The 27,112-nt window shown below is 40.0% G+C and overlaps 1 protein-coding gene across 1 annotated transcript in view; it reads right to left on the bottom strand.

The window, feature by feature from the left end:
- Window positions 1–236: 236 nt before the first annotated feature.
- The window catches only part of NEK5 (NIMA related kinase 5), a 51,244-nt gene continuing 24,368 nt past the window's right edge, over window positions 237–27,112 (bottom strand). Inside the window, exons 12-23 of the mRNA XM_069467251.1 lie at window positions 26,447–26,513; window positions 25,508–25,624; window positions 24,410–24,496; window positions 22,814–22,906; window positions 18,019–18,099; window positions 17,722–17,790; window positions 15,572–15,698; window positions 11,453–11,578; window positions 9,987–10,124; window positions 9,004–9,006; window positions 4,845–4,959; window positions 237–480 (exon numbers count right to left, since the gene is read on the bottom strand). Coding sequence (XP_069323352.1) covers window positions 237–480; window positions 4,845–4,959; window positions 9,004–9,006; window positions 9,987–10,124; window positions 11,453–11,578; window positions 15,572–15,698; window positions 17,722–17,790; window positions 18,019–18,099; window positions 22,814–22,906; window positions 24,410–24,496; window positions 25,508–25,624; window positions 26,447–26,513 — 1,267 coding nt within the window. The remainder of the gene's footprint in view (window positions 481–4,844; window positions 4,960–9,003; window positions 9,007–9,986; window positions 10,125–11,452; window positions 11,579–15,571; window positions 15,699–17,721; window positions 17,791–18,018; window positions 18,100–22,813; window positions 22,907–24,409; window positions 24,497–25,507; window positions 25,625–26,446; window positions 26,514–27,112) is intronic.

Raw genomic sequence — 27,112 nt, 5'->3', positions numbered from 1 at the left:
CAACATATATTATCTAAAAGATTTCTTAACAAAAGCTTTAAAGTAGAAATAATAATTTCTACACTTAAAAGTTGGTTCTATTGTCTAAATTGAAAGAAAAATTAATAAATCCTTGGGATTACTAGAAAACCTTTACAATAAATGGACATTTATGACTGTACTCAAAAAAATACTATAGTTAATGGATATTATTTAAGAAAATACAATAATCACACTTGTCTGTTTTGACTGGTTGTTCATGTTCCTTGATCTTCATCAACAATACAAATTTGGTCATTAGATGGAGTCAAAATATCCTCCAAACCTTCATTTAATTCTTCAGATTTCAGCATGCTTCTCCCCTCTCTCTCTCCTGACTTTTCGGAGACCATAGAGGAACCAGAGGCCTCTTCTCTTTTTTCTTCCTCTTTGGAAGTAGCAAGTTTTTCTAGGGATTCTACTACTTCATCTCTCAACTCATCTTCAGATTCTTCAAAATTTCTGAAATAAACAGTAAAAATTAACATTGTGATGTGAAAGCACTGAAGAATACATATGAAAACTAGTTTTCCTTTTCACTCCCCGTCCCCACTTGAGCAATATGAAAGTTGCATTTTCACTCAAGTAATAAATTATTTATTATATCAGCCTGGTTTTTCTAAAGGTAATAAAGAACCAACCTTGGGAAGATCAGTCTTCTGTTTAGTTGCGTTTGTGTTAAACGCATTTCAGTATATATACTAATATCCATCTTATGCTTAATATCACTGGTATGATTAAGAGGAGAAGAAGAAAGAAGAAAAAGGGAAACAGTTGCCATATGTTCGACCCTTCCTGCACGCCCGTCACTGTCCTAGGGCACTTACACATTCTATCTTTCATCTGCTACTGACAATACTTTGAGGTAGACATTATCCTCATCACAGATACCAAAACTCAAAGGGGTGAAAAAATGTGTCCAAGTTTTCACAGCTACTAATTAGCAAAACCAGGAATTGAAATTATGCCTAAGAACTACAACATTAGTATTTTTAGAAGGGAAGAGGGCAGGAGACCAAGAAAACAATCCAAAGATCACTAATATTTACATGGCAGGTGAACAGGACTGAGTCAGAGGTGATAACAGCCAAGAAAATGTGTATCATGGGAGCCAAGGGAGCAGTCAAATAAGATGAGGACTAAATGATGATCTTATTTGGCAATTTTCAAGGTAACAGTCCATTGAGAGACTCTTTCAGAGGAATTCTATGTGGCAGGAACCAATGTACCATGGGTTGAAAAAGAAATGAGAGGGAAAAAAATGGTGCCAGTGAGCTTACATTAAACTCCTCCTTCAGGGAGCCTGGCTCTGAGAGGGTCGGTGTTATCTAGAGAACCTGGGGGCAATGGTTTTTTGGCTTCATAAGATGGGAGAGATTTGGGCATGTTTATATGCTGAGGGAAAGGAGGTAATAGACACTAAAAAGACAGGAGATGCCAGGCTCAGTGGTGTGCACCTCTGGCCCCAGCTACTCAGGAGGCTGAGGCAGGAGGATCACTTGAGCCCAGGAGTTGGAAGTGCTGTGAGCTAGGCTGACGCCATTGCACTCTAGCCTGGACCACGGAATGAGACTCTGTCTCAAAAACAAAACAAAACAAATAAACAAAAAACATCTGGAATGGGACAAAGAGAATAAAAAATATGAAAGCACAATTAGGTATTATTAAGCATAGATTGAGAAGCTCCAAATTATATCTAATTAGAGGACCAAAATGGAGGAAATAAGAACAGCAAATATAAAAATTTTTCAGAACTAAAGAAAGTCATGGATTCTTAAAAGAAACTGAAGCAAGCAGGATAAAAGACATTTCCAGACCTAGGCACACTATCATAAAACATAAGAACACAAAGATAAAAAGGAAATTATAAAAGTATCAGGGAAAAAGCTAGCATGTCTATAAAAGAAAAACAATTAGATGAAAGCAGATTTCTCATCCACAATAACAGAGGCCAGGAAAAAAATAATTGTCAACCTAAAATTGTGTGCCCAGCAAAATTACTGCTAACGATTAAAGGCAAAATAAAAATAATTTTTGATATGCAAAGAATAAGAAAGTTTACCACCCACTGACCTATCATAAAGTATTTTTAAAGGATATACATCAACAAGAAGAAAAATGAAACCAGAGGGAAAGGATGGGATAGGAAAAAAGTGGCAAGTTCAGAAAATAAACTATGTTGGCAAATTGAGTTAAGTTTGGGAATAATATATATTACATCACTATATAGAATAAAATATATAAATTTTTGTTTTAAAAATGGTAAAATTGGGTTTAATGATTTGATGTCTGAAACTTAAAATATTCTACTTATAAAAAAAGTAGAATGTGGGGATATAGAATAAACAATGTTTATAAAGCTGGATCATGGCTACACAAGGGTTCATTATGCTCTTCTCTCTACTTTTACCATTGTTTGAAATTTTCCACAATAAAAAAAGCTTTTAAGTAAAATTATAATTCTAGATTTAAAAAATATCAGAATGGAAGAGTTTCAGTGGTTATTTAGATTGTGCTTGTCACATTTGGGAGGAAGGAAGAAATATTGAGCAACTTTGGAATTTGTTAGATCGATTGATTTATAGGTAGTGTATAAAAGCTAACCATTAAAAGAAAAGAAATATAATCTATATCCTCAAAATTAGAATAGAGGGAAAAAAGTAGTATAGAAAAGTTTGTCAACCTAACAAAAGGCTAGGAAAAAAGGGGAAAAAAGCAAATGAGAAATGATAGTAACTGGAAAACCAAAATGATATGGTAGAGTGAAACCCGAATATGTCAACAATTACAATGAATTTTACTATTAAGCTAATTAAAAGATTATCACATGACAAGGAGCACATCAACCAGCTACATGCACATGATAAAAATACACTATAATGAAACTACAAAGAAATGACAGTAAAAGAATAGAAAAATACATGTCATAAAAATAATATAAAATGAAGAATTACAGAAGTTGGAACAGCAATGTCAGTATCAAACAAAACAGAATTTAAGGCAAACAGCATTAAAGGGACACTTTACCAAATTAATATAACAATCATAAATTAGAACATGGCTTCTATGTATTTAAAGTATATTGGAAAGGAGATAGAATTATGAGGAGAAATCATCAAAATCACCAACATAGTTACAGATTTTCATACACCTCTATTAGGAAGTGATAAAGAAAAAAAAAAAAAGACTACAGAACACTTTAACAAAAACAGTTTAAGCTTGATGTAATAGATAATTACATAGAATATATGTACTCCCCAAATAGTAAGAACATGCATTTGTAACAGGCATAAAATTGACCCTGTGCTCAACCATAAAAGGAGTCCCAATGAATTTTTAAAAAATCATTAAAATTCAGATGATAGTTTCTGTCCAAAATGCAAATAAATTAGAAATACTGATTTTTAAAAAAATGATTTTAAAAAATATTCCAGTCAGAAACTTAAAACTTGAATCATACCATTAAGAAAATGAATAAGAAAACCCAAACAGTGAGAAAATATTGGCAAAGTAGGTATCTGACAAAGAACTGGTAGCAAGGATGTATGAATAATTCCCAAAACCCAAAAAATATAAAGACACCACTACACACCCATTAGATTGGCAAAAAAATTTAAAACTGACCATACCAAGTGTTTGCAAAGATGTAAAATAACTAGAACTCACATACTGTTTGTGGAAATGTAAAATGGCATAACCACTTTAAAAAAGTTTGGCTATTTCTTAAAAACTTAAATAATTCACCTACCATGTAGCTCAGCCATTCCACTTCTAGATATTTACCAACGCATGAAAAATGAAAACTCAATGTCTGCACAAAGACATGTACATAAATATTTGTAGCAGCTTTATTTATAATAGCCAAAAAATTGGAAGCAATACAATGTATTGTATACTTGAAAATTGCTAAGAGTAGAATTTGAGTGTTTTCACCAAAATAAATGATAATTATGTAAGGTAATGCATGTATTAATTAGCTTGATTTAGCCATTCCACAATGTATAGATATTTTAAAACATCACGTTGTATACCATAAATATACACAATTTTTATTTGCCAGCTAAAAAATAATTTTTTTAAAAAGATTCATAATCACAAAGAGGGCAATTCCCATAATTTAATCAACAAATGTAATGTCATTCTTACCAAAATCCCAATAAAGTTTCTCATGACACTTTACAAGAATATGCAAAGATGGGCCGGGCATGGTGGCTCACGCCTGTAATCCTAGCACTCTGGGAGGCCGAGGTGGGAGGATCATTTGAGCTCAGGGGTTCGAGACCCTGAGCAAGAACAAGAGCGAGACCCCTTCTCCACTAAAAAAATAGAAAGACATTAGCCGGACAACTAAAAATATATAGAAAAAATTAGCCAGGCATGGTGGCACATGCCTGTAGTCCCAGCTACTCGGGAGGCTGAGGCAGGAGGATCGCTTGAGCCCAGGAGTTTGAGGTTGCTGTGAGCGAGGCTGACACCACGGCACTCTAGCCTGGGCAACAGAGTGAGACTCTGTCTCAAAAAGAAAAAAAAAAGAGTATGCAGAGATGTATATAATGAATAACCAGCAACAATGGCTAAGATAATTTTGAAGAAAAAGGTGTGGAGACTAAAAGAACGTGTGGGTACTAGCCTTACCAGATATCAAAACGTATGACAAAGCCGGAGTAATTAAGACAGAATATCAGTGCTGCAAATATATAAAACAACGTATTGGGGAATTGGAGAAGAACCTTAGCTAGGTTTCTATGGGCTATCTGCTCTTTCAACAACAGCATTTTAACTCTCTACCAGTGCTTGATTTCAGTATCTGCACATGACCTACTTACGTATCATCATCATCAGATCTTGGATCTAGTTGTTCCTCATTTACTTCAATGCCAGGGGCCGTATCCACCTTCCCTTCCTCCTCTTCTTTAGGAAGCCATCGTCTTAATGTCCCCACTGTTAACAAAATGACAGAGAGACATATTAAAGCATCCCGGCCTATACACCCAATGAGGAGTATATACCAAAAATTCTATAGTGAATGTCAACCATCAGGGTAAAACCTTTTAATCATTTCCACTAAAACAGAGAATAAGACAGGGTGACAATTGATACTCAACTATTCGGCATTGTCCTGAAGGTAGGAGGCAACACAACCAGACAAGAAAAAGAAGTGGGATGAGAGGAAGCACAGAGGAAGACACAAAATACCCCTACTTTGGGGATAGATGCTTTGATTGTATAAAAACTTTAAGAAAATCTGCATGTAAAAACTTAAGATTTGCCAAAATTGGACCACTCTTCTTCTCCACTGTTTCTATAAACTGAGTATCCAGCTGTGGGCAGGCTTCATCATTAATGCCCAGGGAGAAAACCCAAAGCACACACGGGTAATTTTACCTTTTTTTCATTTTTGCATTTATTCTTATTATTAAAAATGTCCTTTTTTCTCTTGGGAAAAGGATTAGACTGAAGATAGCCCAATATTTCATTTCTTTATGGCAATCACATTCCGTCAACTACTTCAAGATTCCATCAATTATAAGATGTGCTTTTATTTTATATACCAGTCACAAATAAAATGTTCCCAATAAACTGACACAATGTTTTCTTAGTCCTTAGAGCATGTTGATAAGGAAGACCCCCATCTATTACCTGGCGCATCAACCACCTGAGACCCCCACCCCTCGGAAGACCCTCATCAACATACTACTAACCTATTACCTGGTGCATTTGCCACCTAAGACCCCACCCCAACCTAATAAAAGTGGGAAAAATCGGGTAGACGGGGCTCAGAATTTGGTGGCGAGACACCTCTGAGTCTCCCGGCAAGTAAACCTTGATTCTCCAACTCTCCGTGTGCTGCTCGGTTTGTCCTCGGAACCACCCGCTGTAACACTTGCTGTAACAATGTGACAGGATTTCCTTCTTTTTTAAGGCTGAATAATATTCTATTGTATGTATATACCACATTTTCTTTCTCCATTCATCCATCAATGAACATTTAGGTCGTTTCTACATCTTGGCTATTGTGATACTGCTTCAGTGAACATGGGTGTGCAAAAATATTCCTTCAAGATCCTGGTTTCAATTCTTTTGGATATATACCCAGAAGTCGGATTGCTGGATCATATGGTAGTTCTATTTTTGAGTCTTTGAAGTACCTCCATACTGTCTTCCACAGCAGCTATATCATCTTTCAATACTATCAACGGTGCACAAGGGTTACAATTATTCTACATCCTTGCCGACACTTATTTTCTGTCATTTTTTTATAGGGGTCATTGCAATCGGTATGAGGTAATATCTGATTGTGGTGTTGATTTGCATTTCCCTGATGATTACTGATGTTGAGCATCTTTTCACATGCTTGTGAAGGAGCACAGGGAATTTCACCCCCAAATATGACTCCTTTGTATAAGAAGTATTTTGAATTCAAGGCTCTTAGAGATCAATAGGCATTGGAAGGGGCTTCCCCTCTATCTGCATAAAACCAGACGGATCCATCAAAAAGAACAATTGCCTTTTGCTCCTCCTCCCCCCCCCCGCCCCCCTTAAAGATAATACCTGTCTCTCAGGTTAATTTCCAAAGAGAATCATTTACAAGTCAATCTGTGTCCCCTCATCCATTCATTCTCCCAAGTATCTATTCATCCACCCTAGTAAACAGAATTATCTATATTCCTCATCTCCCTCTCCTCTCTAAAATGAAACTTCTGGACCCCACTGGGATATTGGGTAATTACTCTGTGATTCTTCCTGTGTGCACGGTAAATAAATTTGTACTCTCTTTCTTTTATTAATCTGCCTTATTGTGAGTTGATCTTTCAGTGAACCTTCTAGGGGTGAAGGGGAAGTTTTCCTTCTTTCTCACATTGTCATTGATCTCTGGGTCTTCTTTTTTAACATAATTTCAACCTTAATGCAGTCAAAAGTATCGTTGAGAGAAATTTTCTTAAAAGAATCTGCAACAGAACTAAAAGAATTCACAAAAAAACTAAAAATGCTGGTTTCTTAACCTGGCTTTACAATGATGTAGAGCTAGCCTAGTTTGGACTTCTACTTTGAGAATTTTGCTAAATATGTCTACATCTCTTAACTTTTGCAGAATAATAAACCACCATATAACTTAGTGACTTAAAACAGTAAGCATTTATTTAAGTCACAATTCTGCCGTTAGGCGATTTGGGCTGGGCACAGCTAGTTGGCCCTTCTGGTCTCAGCTGAGTCCCCTCATACATGTGCAATTGCGTGCTAGTCTAGCTGGAGGCTTGCTGGCTAGGATGGCCTAACTTGAGATGGCTTATCTCTGCTCCACACGGTCTCTCATGTTCTAGCAGGTCAACTCAGGCTAGTTGAGAGCTGGACAGGTTCCAAGAGGAAGAGCAGAAGCTCACAAGGCTCCTTGAACATGCAGACCTAGCACACTACCACTTCCATTGCATTCTGCTGGCCTAAGGAAATCACAAAGCCAGTCCAATTTCAAGGGGGTAAGGGAATCTTCTTAATGATGGAGCTACAAAGTTGTATCACAAAGGGCATGGATACAAAGGAAGAGTAAAGAACTATGATTATTTTTGCAATCTACCATAAGCTACCTCTCTCATACATGATCTACAACTATCTGGTTACTAGGGATTAAAAGAGTGTTTCACTTTAGTCTCCAGGAGGAAAATCTCTACCCACTGACACCCATTCTACAAGTGTTAATGTTAACTGGGGCCCAGGCATGACATATGTCAAGACTAACACCATGTACTGTATGCTGCATCCCAACTTCAGAAACATTAAAAAGGGGAGGAGGGTGCATCTCAGAATTGGTGTATTTCAGGAAACTGAGGCACAGAAAGGTTAAATGAACTGGGCAGCTATGGCTGGGTGAAGGAGCAGTCGCATACTCTGTGTTCTCAGAAAGATGTTGTAAAAGTGTCATGGGACCTCCCTTTCTGCAATCAAGCCAAACCAGCTCCTGTTGCTGGTGCTGAGATAAACTGTGGCTGGAACCCTCCAGCCGCAGTCCCCAATGGCCATTAGAAAGAATCATTGGACAGAGACTTCTGGTTTGGGGCTTGGACACCACCTAATCAGGGCTGGACTATTTTAACCAATCAGGACTGAACAAGTTTGAATCCTTCATTTGCATAAATGGGCCTGATTGAGAACCAGGGCAAGAACTTTCCCTATTTAAGCCAAGCCTCCTTTTGTCCTTTGGGGAGCACACTTTCACTTGTACTGAAGGCTGTGCCTCCCCAGTCTGCAGATTGTTTTTAAAAGAAAATAAAGCTCTCCCTTTTTCCTCTGCAGATCTTACAGTATTTCATTAATAGACTGAATGTGTAATTCTCAGATGCAGCTAACAGAGAAAAGACAAGGAGACAGTAGACAAACTTGAGGACTTTGAGAAAGCTTATTAGAATTTTTTTGGATTAAACAGAAGCATATCAATGAAGTTACAGGCTTTCGCTCATTCATTCAAAAACCACTTATTCAGAATCTACTACATTCCAGACATCTTTGCAAAGCCCAGTCTGGTAGGGTAGGGGGAAAGTGGGGAGAAAACATGACAGGAATGCACAGATGAGGCCACGCAGGCCCAGAGCTTCCTCCACGCCACCTCTTACACATGATGCTTTACCCCCAGATAGCAGGGGGCAGCCAATTACACCGCAGCAGTTAGAAGGTACTGGAATGAGGATCGAAGGCAGCATCTCTGCCTTTCTGTCTGTGTCTCCTCCTAAGTTTGAAACAACAGTGTGTCCATGAGATAAGTAGTAACATCAAAGGACTTCATATCCTCAGGGACTCTGGCCCCTTCTACTGCTCCTAGATTTCAGTCAAACTGGCCTTCGCAGTCGCCAGCACCCATCTGCCCTCTGCAAGTCCGTTCCTCACATGGTCCTCCCCACCTACAATGCCCGTCTCAGCAAAATCCTGTACATTTTTTAAGAGTCAATTAGGCAGCTGGAATTTCATATTCCCCCTTTCTTGGGCTTCACAAACTAGCTGACCCACTCTTTGGTAATTATTTAGGTACCCCTCTTGCATTATTCTTGATATTTTTTATATATATATATGTGTGTGTGTATATATATATATATATATATATATATATATATAGTTTAGAGACAGAGTCTCAATATGTACCCCCGGCTGGAGTGCAGTGGTGCGATCATAGCTCACTGCAGCCTCCAACTCCTGGGCTCAAGCCATCCTCCCACCTCACCCTCCAGAGTAGCTGGGACTACAGGCACACACCCCCTACAGGCATGGCTAATGTTGTATATGTATTTTTGTAGTGCTATTTATCAGTCTCTGTCAGACTGACTAGGTAGTCACCTAGTTTTTTAGTTTATCTCCTTTTGCCTCACATCACAATGCGAGGCCCCAAGCTCACACCTGTGCAGATGCTTGTTGAATCTCTGCCTGCCTGCAGTGGCTTTTCTTGTGGCACTTCATACCTGAATGCCCGACAGAACCAAATTCCCATTGTGATGTGAATTCCCTAGAACTTTAGAAAATGACGGTTGGCTTCTCTTAAAGTAAATAAAAGCAGAATCTTGTTAAAAATTGGAGACCAAAAAAAAAAAAAAAACCCTCAAACTATATTATGATATATTTTTATTGCCCATAGGATAGTAATTTGAGTCCACTGAATAGCTGTCAGAAATAAACTGACTGTGTCAGGTAGAGCTAAGCAATAGTAGATCTTCAGCTACAAAGCCATTAGTCCCACTTACTTAACTTTTCATCAGTTGTCAGCTGATTACATTAAAGAACATTACACCACTCTCCTTGGAAGCTCACGTCTTTTGTTAGTAGCTTTTGGAACAGGCTTGGACAAAGCAAATCAGTGTCTGAAAGGGCTAGACACCCTCCCAATTCTCTCTCCAGGCTGAAGGTATTTTTATCCCCTTTCTGCATTTGCAAATCTTTGACGAAATTCCTCTGGGGACTGGTCATGTTGTTAAAAATAAACTACATACCAAATTCTCCCTCATTGGCAGAAAATGAGCTACTCGTTAGATGTGCTGCAGCCAAAATACTCATTAAAGTTCCTGGTGCCTCATGCCGCCACTGTTTTCTATTTTCTGGAATGCCTTCAATCACAATAACTTGGCCATCTGAAGAGGAAACTTTGTTATAGAAAATAAAAATGCTTCTTTATTTGACTTTTTATAAGATTACAGAATGTTAGAACCTTAGAGGTAACCTAATCCCACTCCTCATTTTATTAATAAAGAAACTGAGATATAGAAAAGTTTAGTGACTTATTGTCACATAGCTCATGGGTAGAAGAGTCATTTATTGCTTTGTAAACCAGCTTTTTTGGTGTGATAAATTTTCTTTTCTATTTACTTATTCCAAGTTGGGTTTTCACTCCATTGTCTTACTGAATTATAAGTCAATCACATACCTATCATTACTAATTTCAGTGATACACTAACATATTTCAGCTTTCATCACAGGTACAGGTATACATTTTAGCTCTCTCAGCCCCATTTATCAAGAGGAACATAGGAAATAAGTAATAAAAATCTTTACCACCTGTGAAACTAACACCCAGAGGTGGGAGGTTACTATGAGCCCTCTAAGGAAAGGCAATGTCAGAATTTCAAATCGAAACAAAGGAATTTAGGTTGAAAATATCATCATATCCTAAACACTCCTAACATTTAAATAGCGCATTGGCTTACAAAACAACTTATATGTATCTTTACACTGTTGCTCTCTAAATCTTGTAGGCATAGCTATTCTCTTTTCTTTTCTTTCTTTTTAGAGACAGGGTCTCACTCTATCACCCAGACTGGAGTACAGTGTGGCATGATCATAGTTTACTGTAACTTCAAATTCCTGGGCTCAAGTGATCCTCCCTGCCTCAGCCTTCCAAAGTAGCTGGAACTACAGATGCGTGCTGCCACGCCTGGCTAATTTTTCTATTTTTTGTTTTGTTGAGATAGGGTCTCACTATATTGCCCAGGCTGATCTTGAACTCCTGGCTTCACCTTCTGTCTCGACCTTCCAAAGCAGTGGGATTACAGGTGTGAGCCACAGCACCTGGCCCAGCTCTTCTTTTAATTCTAATTTTATTGGTGATAAAAAAAATGACCCTCTGCAAAATAGCAAGGGAGTTGTTGAGCTGGCGTTGGAAGGTAAATCAAGTCGCCTGCCCTTCCTTGTGCATTATCCCTCACTTTGAGGAAGGTGGCATCCTGGGTTTGTCCTCCTTTACATCTAGTGGCTAGGGTGGTGATTGGTCTAGGATAATTAGCAGGCAAGTCTCTCTGGGGTAGGGGAGAAACCAAAACAATGTCTTTGAAAGGTGTTTGATACAAAATCTACAGGGATTGTACTGAGAAGCAGGACTGTCACATCAGGACGACCAACACAGCCGTGTCGGGGCCTCGGTCTTCCCTTGCTGACGACGGATGCTAGCTGACCACAGACTCACCGTCCGGCATGGTGGAGCAGGTGGAGGTGACGTCGGCCACTGCCATCATCTGCAGCAGAGTCTGAGGTGCTCCTCTATCCCACTGCCTCCTGTTCTCTGCAGCAACAGCATCGTGCGTGGAAAACCCTGAGTGTAAGAAAATAACTCATTAACTCAACAGCAGCCAAAGTGTTGACTAACTGCACCAAACAGTTCTTAGGAACCCAGAGGTCTATCTATCAGCTGGTAAGTTCAGGCTAGAGAATGACCACCCTCATTCTAACATAGATCATAACTTATATGACTGAAATTATAAACAGGTGTAAAATGGCTTCACTTTTATTATTAACGTTGATTGAGTAGCCCATATAGCTAAATGCTAAGGAAATATTAGTGACACAAATGGACAAATTCTTTGAGGCATCTATGAGAAGTTTTACTTGAATCAGTTTCTGCAGAAATGCAATCTGTTCCATTTTCTTAATTTAAAAAATAACTTGTATTATCTTTTTCTCTATTACTATGTTTTCACTAGAGAAAATTTCAAAATCTGATAAGTAGAAGAAAATAAAAATCATCTATAATCTCATTGTCCATATAGTTTCCCCTCCATATAGTTTTTGCTCTGTTTTGAAATGAAAATTTGGCCATATACTACATACCTTCTCATAACTTGCTTTTTTCAATCAGCTACATGTCATATCCAGGCCACTAAATATTCTTCTGTACAACCATTTTAAAGCAAACACAGTATGCTGTCTCATGAATGTATTGTAATGTAGCTAATTCTTTTTTGCTGGACTTTTAGGTTGCTAGTGATTTTTCACTATTATAAATAATGCTTTTGTATGATTGCTTCATTTAGAGCTGAATTTTTGTGGACATTTATGATTATGTACCCTAGATAAATTATTGAAAATGATATTTCCAGGGGCTAGTATTATTTGCTTCACCAAAGCTTTTCATTGTTAAAGTTGAATCTATTATTAATTTATTATGTGATTTTTTGTATGTATTTTGAAAAGCTAGCTCTTTCTTATTAAAAAAATTTTTTTAATCTATATTTTCTTTTACTTCATTTCTAATGTATAACTTTTTACACATAAACTCTTTGATTTGGGGGAAATTCGTTTTGTTGTATTAAATATCATAGTATATAGGGTCTGACTTCACAATGTTTCCCAAATTGTTAACAAAATGGCCCACTAGCATTTATTTGAATACTCCTTTCTTTTCCCACTGACTTGTAATGTAACTGTTAGCACACACTGAATTATGATACATACTAGGGTTTGTTTCTAAATTCGCTCTTCTTCCTACTGCTTTATCTATTCTGGTGCTACTATCATATTGTTTCAATGACTATAATTTCTATGATATATTGTAATGTTTGGAAGGGTACAGTGCCCCTTTACTGTCCTTCATTTTCAAAATTTTTTGGCTAGTTAAGAAACTTCAAGATTATCCAATATTCCAAGATCTCCCTACACCAGAAAAGAATAAATCCTATTGTGGTTTTGATTAAAATTGCCATAAATTCATATATTAATTTGGAAAGAATATTTCTAGTACATAGCACTGTTATTTCTCTCCAGTTATTCAAGTGGTCTTTAAATACCTCAGTAAGGTTTTACAGTTTTCTTCATATGACTTGCACATTTCTTGTTATGTTTATTTCTAAGAGAATACACACACACACACACACACACACACACATATACACACATTTGCTATTGTTACTGTAAGTGAGATCTGAAGACCAACTGGGGAAAACATTTGCAATATGTATTACAGGCAAAGGTTTGATTTAAATCAGGCTTGCCAAGAAAAAAACAAATATGCTATTTTCAGTAGAGAAATGAATGAAGGCTGTGAGTATACAATTCACATGAGAAATATAAATGGTCACTAAACATATAGAAAAATTCTTCAGCCTGAATGATAATTACAGGAATGCAGATTAAATGAGAGACAGTTTGCAGTATCAGACTAATGAAGGGTTTTCTTTTCTTTTCATCTAAAAAAGAGCCAACACACTCTGTCCTCTTTCCAGCAAACTTGTGCAAAGATAACCTTTGAATTCACCGCTTGTGCCTTAACCGCTTTCACTGAGGCCAACAAGGGCTCCCAAGAGGCCAAATCCCACCCTCCTCACCTGGCCTTTCTCTTTCAGTTGATGCTGCCGACTCCTGTGCCTTCTTCATGAAATCTCCTCCTTCAGTTTCACTCTCCTGATTCTCTCACCACTTTTCTGAGTAACGCTAGCGTTCTTTCCCAAGCTCCATTTCCCTCTCACTGGAGCCCCTCCGCCCAGGTACTTTGAATACCGTGGATACGCTAAGGCCGCCGAACTGTATCTTTAGCCCTGATGTGCCCAGGCCTTAAGTCTGACACAGGTGGTACCTGCTAAGCATCTCCAGCTGATGCTCCTAGAGACCTAACCCTCAACATGCTCCAAACTTAGATCACTACGTTACCTCTACTGACCACCCTCTATGTACTGCGTATTTGGTTGGGGACAGCTTTGTGCATCTGAATTAGGAAACTGGGAGTGTCCTTGAGCCCCTTCTCTTCCCCAAGCCCCACACTCAGTGCCTCTTCTCCCTGCCCTGCTCTGGCTCGTGCACCTGTGGTTTCCCACCTGGACTATTCTGCTTCAGCCCTGCCCCTGCCCGCCATCCTCCACTCCGCAGCCAGCATGATCTTCCTCATCGCAAATATGATTTAATCCACCACCCACACAGGATAAGGCCCAAGCTCCAGGGCACGTGACGCCCTGGAGGAGTGGGGACCCCTGACTCTCCAGCTTGCTCCCACTCCGACAACGATTAACATGTCAGGCTCAGAAAACATGTTTTGTGCCTCTTTTCTTTTGCTTATGACACTTCTGTGATATCGAGGGCAGGGTCCAGGTTTCGTTCATCTTTGAGCTCCCTGCCACCAAGCACAGACTGTGGCATAAGAAAACCCTCAATAAAATGCCTGCTGAGTTGAATGAGGATTTTTCGAGAGGGAGATGAGGCAGAGGGTATTCTAGGAAGAGGAGAGTGAGCCCAGCCAGCTGCGTAAATGCTCACATAGCTATAAGAGAATATGGGGGCCCCAGCAGGCTGTGTGGGTCCCCTCGACACTGGAAAGAAAGAAGGCTGGGGTAGGAAAGGGCGTCACTGCAGGATCAGGCCGCACAGCTTTAAATGTGATACTGCGTGGAGCAGACCTTATCCTGCAGGTGGTATTGAAGCAAGTCTGAGCAGAGTAATAATATGACAAGATAAATTTAGCAACCAGTCAGAGAATGAAGGACAAATATTGGAGAAAAGGAGGTCACATAAGAGAATAACACAATCCAATGGGGGAAAGCAAAGGGAAAATTAATAGAACAGCATTTATTAAGCACCTAACAGGTGCCAGGTACTTTATATGTCAAATCTCCCTTTAGTCGTCACAATAACCCTGTGTGGTTATTACTGCCACTGCTATCCCCTGTTCCTAAGAGGAAACCGAGATTCAGGGCATAGGAGTAACTTGAGAAAGAAAGGTCACATGACCAGAAAGCAGCAGTGCCAGCTGGGATTCAAACTCCCGTCTGTCTCCAAAGCCCACGCATGGCCTACCACACCACACTGCTGAAGCTGTGACGACAGAGCCATAAGCCAGTGGCAGAAGGAATGAAGGAGAAGGAAGACTCCCAGACATCTCAGAGTAGGAACCACCCTGGGGGTGCATACTGGTGATGGCATTGACCAAAATAAAGGGTCATTGGGAAGGGACGGTACAGAAAAGCTCGATTTTACACATGCTGAGTTGGAGATGCTGGTGGCACTTGTCCATGGAGCTTTCCAGGGGACAATGAGAAAGACTGGTGAGTGTGGAGCTCCTGGGAGAAGCAGAAGCTACGAGAAGGAGCAGGTGAAACTGCCAAAGTGCAGAGCAGGAGCAGAGAGCTGGGTCTCAGGGAGTGTGGACACCCCAGATATCCTGCGGATGGGCAGGAGAAGAGGGACTGAGGTTCTGTCCAGCTAGGGAAAAGCAGAGAGGGTCAGGTAACAGCAGAGCCACAGCAGACACCTGGGGACAGAGTTCAAGATGGTTGCTAAGTAAACAGTTCCTTCTCGTCTCCAGTTTTCAGAGGACACATACCTGCTTCTGGGCAACAGAGTTTTTCAAATGCTTTGTCTGTATAATCTTCATGTTCCTTTATACTTTCATATTTCTTAAACTTCCTGCTGTCCTCGAAGGCCAAAGTTTCATTTAGCATATCCATTACCTAAATCAATCCCACAGTGTTTCATGAGAAATAAGCCATATTTTGAAAAAAATACTTTAAAATATTTTGTATTCCTAATAATACTAATTAGCAAGATATATGGTAAATAGTCAATATATGTTTAATAAACAAATCTGTAGAGTTTTAAAACTGGAACTATGTTGGAATAAGCTAGAAATGGGAATGTTTTCATTTCTTCTCCTTGTCAACAGTGACAAGCACTGGTCAAAGGGCAACTTAATTGTATCCAGACTTTCTGCTTTTGCATTATTCTACTGCAGTTCCATTCCACAGAACTCTCCAGGTCTTCGCACCCATGCCCCACTTTTAAGTATACGACATTCCTAACCAGATCCCTGAAGCTGCTCCTAATACTCCGTAATTGATACGAAAATAATCACTACGTTTCAAGCATATTGAAGCACAGAATAAGGAAGGATGACCAGCCTGGCAGTTCAAACTTTCTGGACTCCATTCCTTCCTTCCAGCAGGGCAGTGTCAGCACCTCCTGCCACTGAAGCTCTGTGGCTGCACCACGCCTCAGGTTCCAACCCAGAAACAGGTCCCCAGGTCTGCTCCTCTCTGATCTCACAGCCCAGGGGCACTTAGAGGTCTAAAGGTTGAATACAGGTGAGCACTAACTATCCCCACTCTAATGATGTCTTTTTTTTTTTTTTTTTTTTGAGACAGAATCCCACTCTGTCACCCTGGCTAGAGTGCCATGGCGTCAGCCTAGCTCACAGCAACCTCAAACTCCTGGGCTCAAGCGATCCTCCTGCCTTAGCCTCCCAAGTAGCTGGGACTAAAGGCATGCACCACCATGCCCAGATAATTTTTTCTATATATTTTTAGCTGTCCAGATCATTTCTTTCTATTTTTAGTAGAGACGGGGACTCGCTCCTGCTCAGGCTGGTCTCGAACTCCTGAGCTCAAACGATCCTCCTGCTTCGGCCTCCCAGAGTGCTAGGATTACAGGCGTGAGCCACCACGCCTGACCTTTAATGAAGTCTTTATGTAACAAAATGCTGGTAAAAATAAGAAATGATAACATTAAAAATTTTAAGCTAATAAGAACATGAAAGAAAAAATTGAGTATCAGGTATGATTATTCAAACTTAACTTTTACTAACTTAAAATGTGAATTCAGGCTGGACACCATGGCTCATGCCTGTAATCCTAGCACTCTGGGAGGCCAAGGCGGGAGGATCGCTCAAGGCCAGGAATTTGAGGCCAGACTGAGCAAGAACAAGACCTTGTCTCTTCAAAAAACAGAAAAATCAGCTGGGCGTGGTGGTGCACACCTGTAGTCCCAGCTACTTGTGAGGCTGAGGCATGAGGATTCCTTGAGCCCAGGAGTTTGAGGTTGCAGTGAGCTATGCTGATGCCACTGCAGTCTAGCCTGGGCAACAGAACAAGACTCTGTCTCAAAAAAAAAAAAAAGTGAATTCAGAGAAAGTAAATGGAAAAACAAACTACTTAATTTTGACATTGGCAAGTCTGATAAAAAGTAGAATAAACAAGATGTTAAAATCAAATAATAAAATAAGATTTTATTTACTGTATTCATGTATTTATTGCTGTGGCAAGGACAGCCCAAATGCATAATTGAGATTGAACCAAAGATCCATACAAAGTTATCAATAACTAATTAAGACATAAAATAAATGTTCATAGTTTTAGGGTACCTGTTGAATTTATATTAGTATATCAATATATTAGTTCTTGACTGTGTTGACTGTGTCTTTTAATGTGGCTATGATAAAAAGTTGATATGTGGAAAATAGATATTTTGCTTTATAAAAGCAAAATAAATTAAAATGGAATAATCCATGTAAGGAAATAACCTCTATTTTTAAAAATAGGAGAAAAAAGATTTGGAAGACTCATTTAAACATCAGAGACCCACCTAGGAATACTTAAGAAAATTTTTCTTACAGCCTGTGGAATAATTTCATGAAACATGCTAGTAAGATATACTCATTTTCTCATACCTACTAATGGAAATGTATACTTAATGGCATACCTCTTCCTCTTGGAGGGTGTTTTCATCAGAAATACAGTTGTCTAAGTTAATTTCAAACTTTACCCCTCTCTAGGAAAAAAATAAGAAAAAAAATCTTAGTTTGGTAATTCAATAAAAGCCTTAACATTACAACTCCCTAGCTCAATTTTATTTGACGTTACAGATACTTAAAACCATTAGTCTAACATCATAAAATAGGGCAATTCCATAAAATAGTACAGGGAAAATCATCCATATTGCAAAGTGTAGATTCCTCAGCTTTTCAATATAGAACCAAAAGGCAAAAATGCTTATTACCTTAGCTTTACATTTCTGTTCTGGAATTTCGCTTTCCGTTAAGTTCTGAAGCCTCATTTGTTTCAAGTCTCCTTCAATGTCCTGAAAGTTTAGAGAAAAATACAATCCTGTCGTTTAAGATTGATCAAAAAATTATATTTTCACAACCCCTGAATTCACAACACTGAATGTCTACATGGTTTGAATTTCTGGATTGAAATTGATGATTGATTTGAGAATAAAAACATGCCTTTGTTAAGGAAAGTTAATAATAATTTGCTGAAACTTGGGCACGATATCCAGTAACTTGAAATATGAATACACTTAATATTTCAATGGATAAAATTTTATAATGTGACAATGCTTATTCCTGTCCAGTCCAGTCAAACCAAATCCAATTCAAGAATGGAATTTTGACTATAGGAGCTTCCCCTTAAGAGGGGGAAGCCTTAAGAGGCTTATGATCTTCATCAGGAAAATAAGAAAAGTGCACAACTCACAATAGTATAAAGGAAGGAGAGGACTCTAAAAACTGAAAGGCGATTTCAAGGAGGAAGAGAAGAAAACTGCAAAAGTGGATGACAAGAATTTCAAAGGATCAGCAGAGAGGTGAACTCTGTATGCTGAGGTTTCTTAGGGTTCCGGCCCCTGCTTCTCTCTTCCTCAATATGAGCGGGTCTTATTCATGCCTATGAATTTAAACGTCACCTTTATGCAATGACTCTTTTTTTTTCTTTGAGACAGAGTCTCTCTCTGTTGCCCAGGCTAGAGCGCCGTGGCATCAGCCTAGCTCACAGCAACCTCAAACTCCTGGCCTCAAGCGATCCTCCTGCCTCAGTCTCCCGAGTAGCTGGGACTGCAGGCATGTGCCACCATGCCCCGCTAATTTTTCTGTATATATTTTCAATTGTCCATATAATTTCTTTCTATTTTTAGTAGAGACGGGAGTGGGTCTCACTCTTGCTCAGGCTGGTCTCGAACTCCTGAGCTCAAATGATCCGCCCGCCTCGGCCTTCCAGAGTGCTAGGATTACAGGCGTGAGCCACCGCGCCCGGCCTATACAATGACTCTTAAACATCTTCAGTCTTCACGTTTCCTCTCCTCTCAGCTTCAGACTCCCATATCCAACTGCCTGCTCAGCATCCCCTTCACTTTAATATTCATTCCACAAATTCCTCGAGAGCACTCCCAATGTGCCAGAAATCTACTCAATGGGTTGGCACAGCGAACGTGACCCCGAAGGCCCCTGCTGACATGGAGCTCGCATTTTACTGGGGGAGGATAGGTAATAAATGAGTTCACAGATGAATGACATAATTTCAGAAAGTGTTACGTGTCATCAAGGACATGAAACAGGGTGATAGGATGGAAACCGAGTAGGGGGTGAGAGTAAGGCGGGCAAAGCTTGTTTGGCATTTGATTTACATCCTGGAACAATAACAACCCCTGGCATATGAAGGTCTGGGGGAAGCATCTTCCACGTGGAGGGAACAGCAAGGTGAAGGCCCAAAAGCAGGGGTGCAATCTCTCAGACCTTCTCTAAAGCAGCCCAGATGGGCTTGACTGCCCCCGATGCCTCCCAAGCAGTGGCTGCTGCAAACTTCTGCTTCCTGTCAAGATGGGGTGTCGGGGACCAGATTCACTTTCTCACCTGACACAACTAACGAGCCAGATCAAATACAGAAACAGTGGGTTTTAATACATCAGATATCTAGCAAAGAAAGAGAAATGGAAAACAAATGAGACAAGCCCTACACCTGCCCCAGCCCCAGGCTACTGTCTTGAGAGAGTTTGCAGCCTCTGGTGCAGGGATGGGGAGCCCAGGCTGAGCCTGGCAGCCTCCCTGAGTTGGTAAGACAAAGCTGAGGACCTGGGATAGTAAGGCTGCTAGAGTTTGAAGGACAGAGTCCCAGGGAGGAAAGAGCCGCGCAAAGACAGTAGGGAACTCACATACGATGCTGGTGGGAGGGTAACACAATACAACCACTTTGGAAAACCATTTGGCAGTTCTTAAAAAGTTAAATATACACCTACTATATGATCCAGCCATTTCAGTCCAAAGTATTTACCCAAATGAAAGAAAAGAAGCATACGTCCACGCAAAGATTTGTACATGAATAATCATAGCAGCTTTATTTGTAATAGCCAAAAGCTAGAAACAACCAAAATATCCACCTACAGGTGAATGGATAAACAACTTTGATATATTCATACAGTGGAATATACTCAGCAATAAAGAGGAATGAGGAATGATTACTGTGTGCAACATGGATAATCTCAACATTATTATGCAAATGAAAGAAGCCAGACAAAAGAGAGCACATGCAGTATGACTCCATTTACATAATGCAAACTAATCTAGAAAATGCAAACTAATCTACAGTGACAGAAAGCGGATCTGTGGTTGCCTGGAGGTGAGGTTGGAGGAGAGGCAGGGTGAAACGGGAGAGAGGAATTTACAAAAGGGCATAAACAAACTTTTGGGGGTGATGGATATGTTCACCATATTGATTACGGTGATGGTTTCCTGGGTGCATGTGTCAAATCTTATAAAGTATAGATCTGAAATTATAGGCAGCTATCCCTCAGTAAAGCTGTTTTTAAAAAGGGAGGGGGACCCAAGTCCTGCTCTGTGGCAGTACAGTGGAGCGGCGGGCGAGAGACTGGACCCCAACCTAGAGCTCCCACTCCACAAAGATCTCAGTCCCCAAGGCTGCACGGTCATCACTCTTCCCAGTGCCACGAGGGCCTTTCCCACGACATGACACTGGGGAACTCTACAGCAGCCTGAGGCTGAATTTCCCAACCACTGGGGTGGATAAGGGTTGGAGTCTGAGATCATTGTATTTTAAGGAAAATAAAGCAATATGACATTTATTGTACAACTGAGACAACCAGGCTACCCAATTAAATGACAACCAACTTCACAAATATAAGATACGTAAGTCACAGTCCTGTTTTTAGGCTTCATAATATTGCAAGGCAGAAAAACACCCTTCCCAAGGTTGCAGGGCAAACAACTAATAATCCTTCAAACTGACACACACTGTGTGTGTGAAGTATACAGAAATGTCGTGGAAATACATTCGTTAATTCTAAGGGAGAGAGAGAAAAAAGCTGTGCTAGAAACTTCACCAGGAAGTCTGATATGATGGGTTTTGCAAGAAAAGAAGAAAGGGAAAGGATATTTTAGTAGAGGAATGAGCATTTTTCAAAGGCTTGGAGGAGAAAAGGAAGTTGCCTTTTGTAAATATGTAAAGCTTTTTTAAGAAAGTAGTTTGAGATGGCTAGACCTTTGGGTGTGTTTGGAGGAATAGTGAGAGATGAGGCTGGAACATTCTAAGAAAGGGGCTTGCTAATGCCATGCTAAGAAAATGGGCTTTATCCTATCCACAAAAGGGAGTTGCCACAGATTGTCAAGCAGAGGTAAACGTGTTCAAATCAGTATTTTGGAAACTCTACAAGTAGCACAAGAGACTTTAAAAACCTGTTTTATTATATAGTTGCATATTTCCTTCAAATAAGACAATGAAAACCTAAATTCAAAAAGTGGACAAATTTGGGGATAATTATTTCCTTTACAAAAGTTTGCAAAGGGATCTGCTATTGGATTCCTCTGGAGCCCAGCAGCCATCAATAAACATCAGATGCCTTTTCTGTGTGAAGATTTTGATGAAGATGCTGACAGAACTAAGGAGCAGATACTTTATTACACACTTTTTGTAGCAAAAGTGCTGTAACCTCCTTATAAGAAATTTAGAAGGTAGTGAAAAAATAATCACCCCTATTCACCACACCAATCTAAATGCCTCTAAATAACACTGTTGGCATTTTGGCATGTTTTCTTTCAAAGTTACTCCATAAAACATAAGACATTTTATTCACCTAATTTATGATATCAACTTTTTAAGAGAAGGCATCATCATTTGTCTGCGTTCTTTCCTATGCTTTATTTTTAGATACTTGATTTTTTTTAACATTAAGGTATTAGATTTCTTTGTATTGCTAAAACCAGGTTAAAACATGAGAGAAAGAAATGTCTGTAAAATCTGAGCTGTCTTTCCATGGGTTTGACTATGAGCCTACTGGCATCTTAGAATGTTTCCAAAGATGTTACAAGTTGACAATATGTTAAGGATTTCCAATTTCTAGTTGACTCCGGACCAAGCTTTAACAATAAATATAATTTAACATTTAAAGAACTACTCTATATAATTAGATAAGTTGATTGATAATACTAATTCCCAGGACAGGCCATATCATTGAGAATCTCATTAAGCAAAAATAAAAGCACTCTTGGGCTTCTTCACAAAATCAGTACAACTCCTTGTAAAGTAAAACGTGATCACAAGAGTATTGCTTATGAGGTCATTTCACAGGTTGAATAATTTTCAGAATTAGTTGAAATCAACAGACTCATTTGGCATTATAATCCTATAATCTTTTCTCAGAAAAAAGTCTCTCTTGAGATCCATCTGCCTTGGCCTCCCGTCCCCATCAAAAATGTAAGGTTTTGAAATGGAAGACCAGGTGACCACCAGACTTCACAACCAATGTGTCTGAGACTCCCACCATCCCGAGAGCTGAACATATGCTAAAAAAGCAGCAGTTCTCAAACTTGGCTGCGCACTAAATTACCTGGCAAGCTTCTGCAGACAGGATGCCCGAGTCCCACCCACACCATTTGGGGCAGAGCCTAGACATTTGAGTGTTTTCAAAGCTCCCCGCAGGGTTCCATTTGACAGCGAGGGGTAGGAACCAGTGGCCAGAGGCAACTCACTGGGCAGCAGACACGTCTAACAACAGCTGTCACTACCTGCTCGGGAGCGTCCTCCTCAGATGTATCTTGGTGGACGGGCAGGTCACTCTTCCTCACCAAATAGGTGTTGGGACTTATTTTCCAGTTCTCCTTTAACACAAATTATACACAGTCAACACCACTGGTTTTGCGTGAGTTCTGAAGGCTACATGGCGGAGGCGCTGTCAGTGGGACGGGCGGGGTAGAGCCCTCTTTGCTCCCTTTCCCTGCGGCGGCCTCAGTATTCATCCCCCAGACGCTTCTTTCATAGTCTCTGTAGAAACGTCTGCTACCCACCCTTCCTGGACTAGGCTTCCCATTGCAGACCTGCCTTAAATCCAAGGTGGACGGTGGCCCGGGGCTGCCCACCACGAATCAAACCTCTGCTCCGGAGAGAACCACCCCCAAGCTGCCCCTGCAGGCACACGCTATGGGAAACTTCGCGTGGCTCTTTCAGAATGCCTCCCCCTTGGCTCTGCCCCTCTACGGTCCACTCTTCTTCTCAGACCCACCCGCTTCTTCCATAAAACCTGCACCCTGCTCATCATGTTTGCTCATGTTCGCTCCTGTGCACCTGCAGGGCTTAGCTGTATTCCGTCTTACTCTCAGTGTTTCATACGTGTGTCGTATCTCCCCAGCTATGTGTGAGTAGAACTGCATGTGCTAGAAAGAGTCGGGGCCTTCAGAGTCAGATATCTGAACATTTAGTCTGCCTTGTAATATCTACCTGACTTTGGATGAGTTCATTTCTCCACTCTGGAGGGTAAATGAGAGGAAGTTCGTGTGTGAAAGCTCTAGTTCACAGCCTGACATATACAGCTGAATCGTACAAGCTCATTGCCTTTTATTAATTCATCTGCATGCACTAGGGGTGGAGGCGAGGAGGAGAGAGGGAGAGAGAGACCTATTTCAGCAGCGTGGCCATCCTACTCAATGAATGTGTCGCTGAGTGCGTGTGAGGCGGGAAACAGCGTCCCGGGGCCCACAGGCCTCTCGTAGGAGCGTGTGAGGTCCCTGAGGGTTTCTTGCCATGTTTCACACAGCACAGTCTCCAAACACAGGCTAGCTATTTCATCTGGACCTCTTCTGAAGAAGCAGCGATCTGTGCCAGCTCTAGAGACCTTCCTGAGAACTGCAAAGATGAATTTCCCATGTGGCTCCTTTAAGAGATTTTCTAGAATCATCTCGACTGACTCAGATGTGACCTTATACAGGCTTGAGAACCTTACCTCTGCAGACAGTTGAATTCAATAAATGCTAGTTTTTCCCCCCCTCCTGGGCATGAACTTTCTGCATCTAATCCAGTTCTGGCCTAAAGCAGCCGCTCAGTAAATACTCATTGATTCACGAGGAAGACAATCAACAAATACTTTTAATAACAGCCATTCCTAACCGAGAATCTCAGACATACCTATCACCTTGTGAGGTCTCCAGTAAACCATAATAAAATGAAGCTTCAATTAGGTCTGACAGTTTTCCTATTAAAAAAGAAGTCTGCATCATGACCTCTCGGATAAAAATTTATCTTTTCTATAAGGAGATCATTAGTTTTAAGCTCAATTTAGTTAGCTCTAAATCGATAGAACAACTTTTCCTCTAGAAGAATGAATTTACCTCTGGTTCTCTCCCCATCTTCTTTCTAATTTCCTTCATGTCATTGTGGTACTGTTGGCGTATTTCCTCTAACTGCTTCCAATATTCCTGGAAAGCAATCCCATTCCAAAAACTTTAAACGTTTGTACCTTCACAAAAATAATCTCTATGCAGCCTACAATTTTTGAAACGTGTAATATAAAATGGGAATTAGAAAATCTGTTGCTCCCAAAGATGATAATCTGCCGTATGTTTTGGCTGTGGTACTTCTCACCCTGTGAGACAGCGGATTGAGATACAGATCTCGCTGTTATATATAGCTCCAAGTGTGTTAACGACATACAGTTACTTTGCAAGTCCCACTTTTATATCTAATCCTGTTATGGGTCGGATTGTATTCCCCCCAAAAATGATATGTTGAGGTCCTAACCCTTAGTGCCTCAGAATGTGACCTCATTTGAAAATAGGGTCATTGTGATATAATTAGTTAAGATAAGGTCATACTGGAGTAGGGTGGGCCCCTAGTTCAACATGACCAATGTCCTCATAGGAAGATGGCCCTGTGAAGACAGAGAGGCACAGGGAGAATACCATGTGACAAAGGCAGAGAATGGAGTTACGCAGCTGCAAGCAAAGGAATGCCAGGGTTTGCTAACCAACCACCAGAAGCTAGGAAGAGGCAAAGGATTCCCCTATAGGTTTCAGAGGGAGCCTGGCCCTACTGACACCTTGATTTTGGACTTCCACTCTCCACAATTGTGAAACAATAAATTTCTGTTGTTTTAAGCCACTCAGTTTGTTGTACTGTGTTACAGCAGCTCTAAGAAACGAATATAAGTCCTAAATATGTAAATGATGATGGACAATTATTTTATCAATCCAAGGTAAAAAGCCTTATGAACTTAGCTATGTTGCATTCTCTGAGAAAGTGAAATGCATAACTCTGTATCCCTTGTGACACCCAGCATGGTGCTTTACATACGGAGTGTGTCCAACAAGCACTTGTGCAACAGCACCCTCCCAGGTATTCTGTAGAAAACGTAATAGAAGTAACACCCTACGGCAGAACAGAAGACAATATGAGTACAATGGTAGCCCTGGAATAAGACTGGTTTTAACCTGTTCCTTCATTTTGTTTTTCCTAAACTGCAGCTCCTGGAATCTAGGCTCTTCTCCATTACTTCTTAGCTCTTGTCTCTGGTTGTGATTTGGCTCAGCAGAAGATGGACGAAGACCCTATTTATTGAATGAAATAATTTATAAAGCAACTTGCATTTTGGAAACATCTTCTGATTTGATCTTGACTTTTCCCTGTAAACAAGAATTATATCACCAGCAAACTAAGTATTTGGGAGTTTTTTACGGTAAGTAGCAGAAGTTCCTTAAGTATGAAATATTAAACAATTTATGCAAATTTATTCAACCATTATTTATTCTAAGCAGTTGATATTTTATACTACCTAGAGTCATTTTCTGAATTTGTAAATTATAATTGTGATATTAAAGTTCTATAAAGGTTTAGCAACCTTGGAAGATGAGATTAGGTAAGTGAATAGAACTACAGCTTTTAAGCAGTTCAAAATAGGAGTGTCACACACAGGATGCATATCCAGTCTCTGTCAGTCCCAGAATTCTGACACAGTATTTCAGGGTGAAGGTTAACTTTCATTTCAAATAACATACAATAGTCACTTTTTGCAACTTTGCATAAGAGTCTTTAATAAAATAGAATCAAAGCACTGCAGCACTGAAAGGGAACTTGAAGTTCATACTTCAAAATTGTCATTTATAGAAAAGGATATTACGGCTCAGAGAAGTTGCATCAACTGCCCAAGATCACACAGCAAGTGATAGAGCCAAGGAAAAAACCAGCCTTCCGAGACTCTGATTCAAGCCTGTTCCCATTATTTTCTTTAGCTATTAAAAACTGGGGACTAATGAAGAGTAGTCTTGACCTTCTAGTGGAATGAATTCTGACTTAAGAATCTATGAATATCTGTGAGCAGAGAAACTATTAGGAAATTCCTGATTGCCTCCCATATTTGATATTTGACTTACCAATTGCTTTTCCACTTTTAACTTATATTGTTGAGCTTCAAATTTCCTCTGAAGGTACTCAGCAGGCCTTAGGAAATAAGAATGTTCAGCTTGAGTGGAAATTTTAATGAGTCTTAGGCACCAATTTGACAAGTGGATTTTCAGCTTAGCTTAAGATTCACAATTCGCCTATGGTTTGAAGTTCCAAGTTCTAGAAGCAATTCAAAGTTACAGAAAATTTACATTGGAAAAGAACATTTTAGAATCAAGAAGAAAGAGGGGGAAAGAGAAGAGTAACAGTTAGGGATACAGGAGAGAATTAAACAGAAAAAGATTCTGATCCAGTGATTTCTCTTCAGGGCAGGATTCTGTCCTTCTGTAGTCCGTAATATGTTGGGGGGAGGGAAACAAACCCATGCCCAGGTCTCCTCACGCTTTGCGCAGGTGTCTGATGCACAGGTTGTCACTCCTGATCTGACAATGGCTGTGTGTCTGTTTCCTGCACAGAAAACTGAGAACAGAACATGTCCTTCATCCCTTTACCTTACCTGAGGTGCTGGCACACAAATGCTTAATGAACAAAGCAGTGATGCTTTCGCTGTATCGCAAAAGTTTAAGGTATTTTGCCAGCACAATTCTGGCCAATTCTGGTCAAACCATTTTCAGCTTTATACTTACATTTTATAT

The sequence above is a fragment of the Eulemur rufifrons genome, chromosome 4 (genome assembly GCF_041146395.1).
Source record: "Eulemur rufifrons isolate Redbay chromosome 4, OSU_ERuf_1, whole genome shotgun sequence".
NCBI lineage: Eukaryota > Metazoa > Chordata > Mammalia > Primates > Lemuridae > Eulemur > Eulemur rufifrons.
Note: the sequence above shows the minus strand (reverse complement) of the source record. Positions and strands in the feature narration are given on the sequence as shown.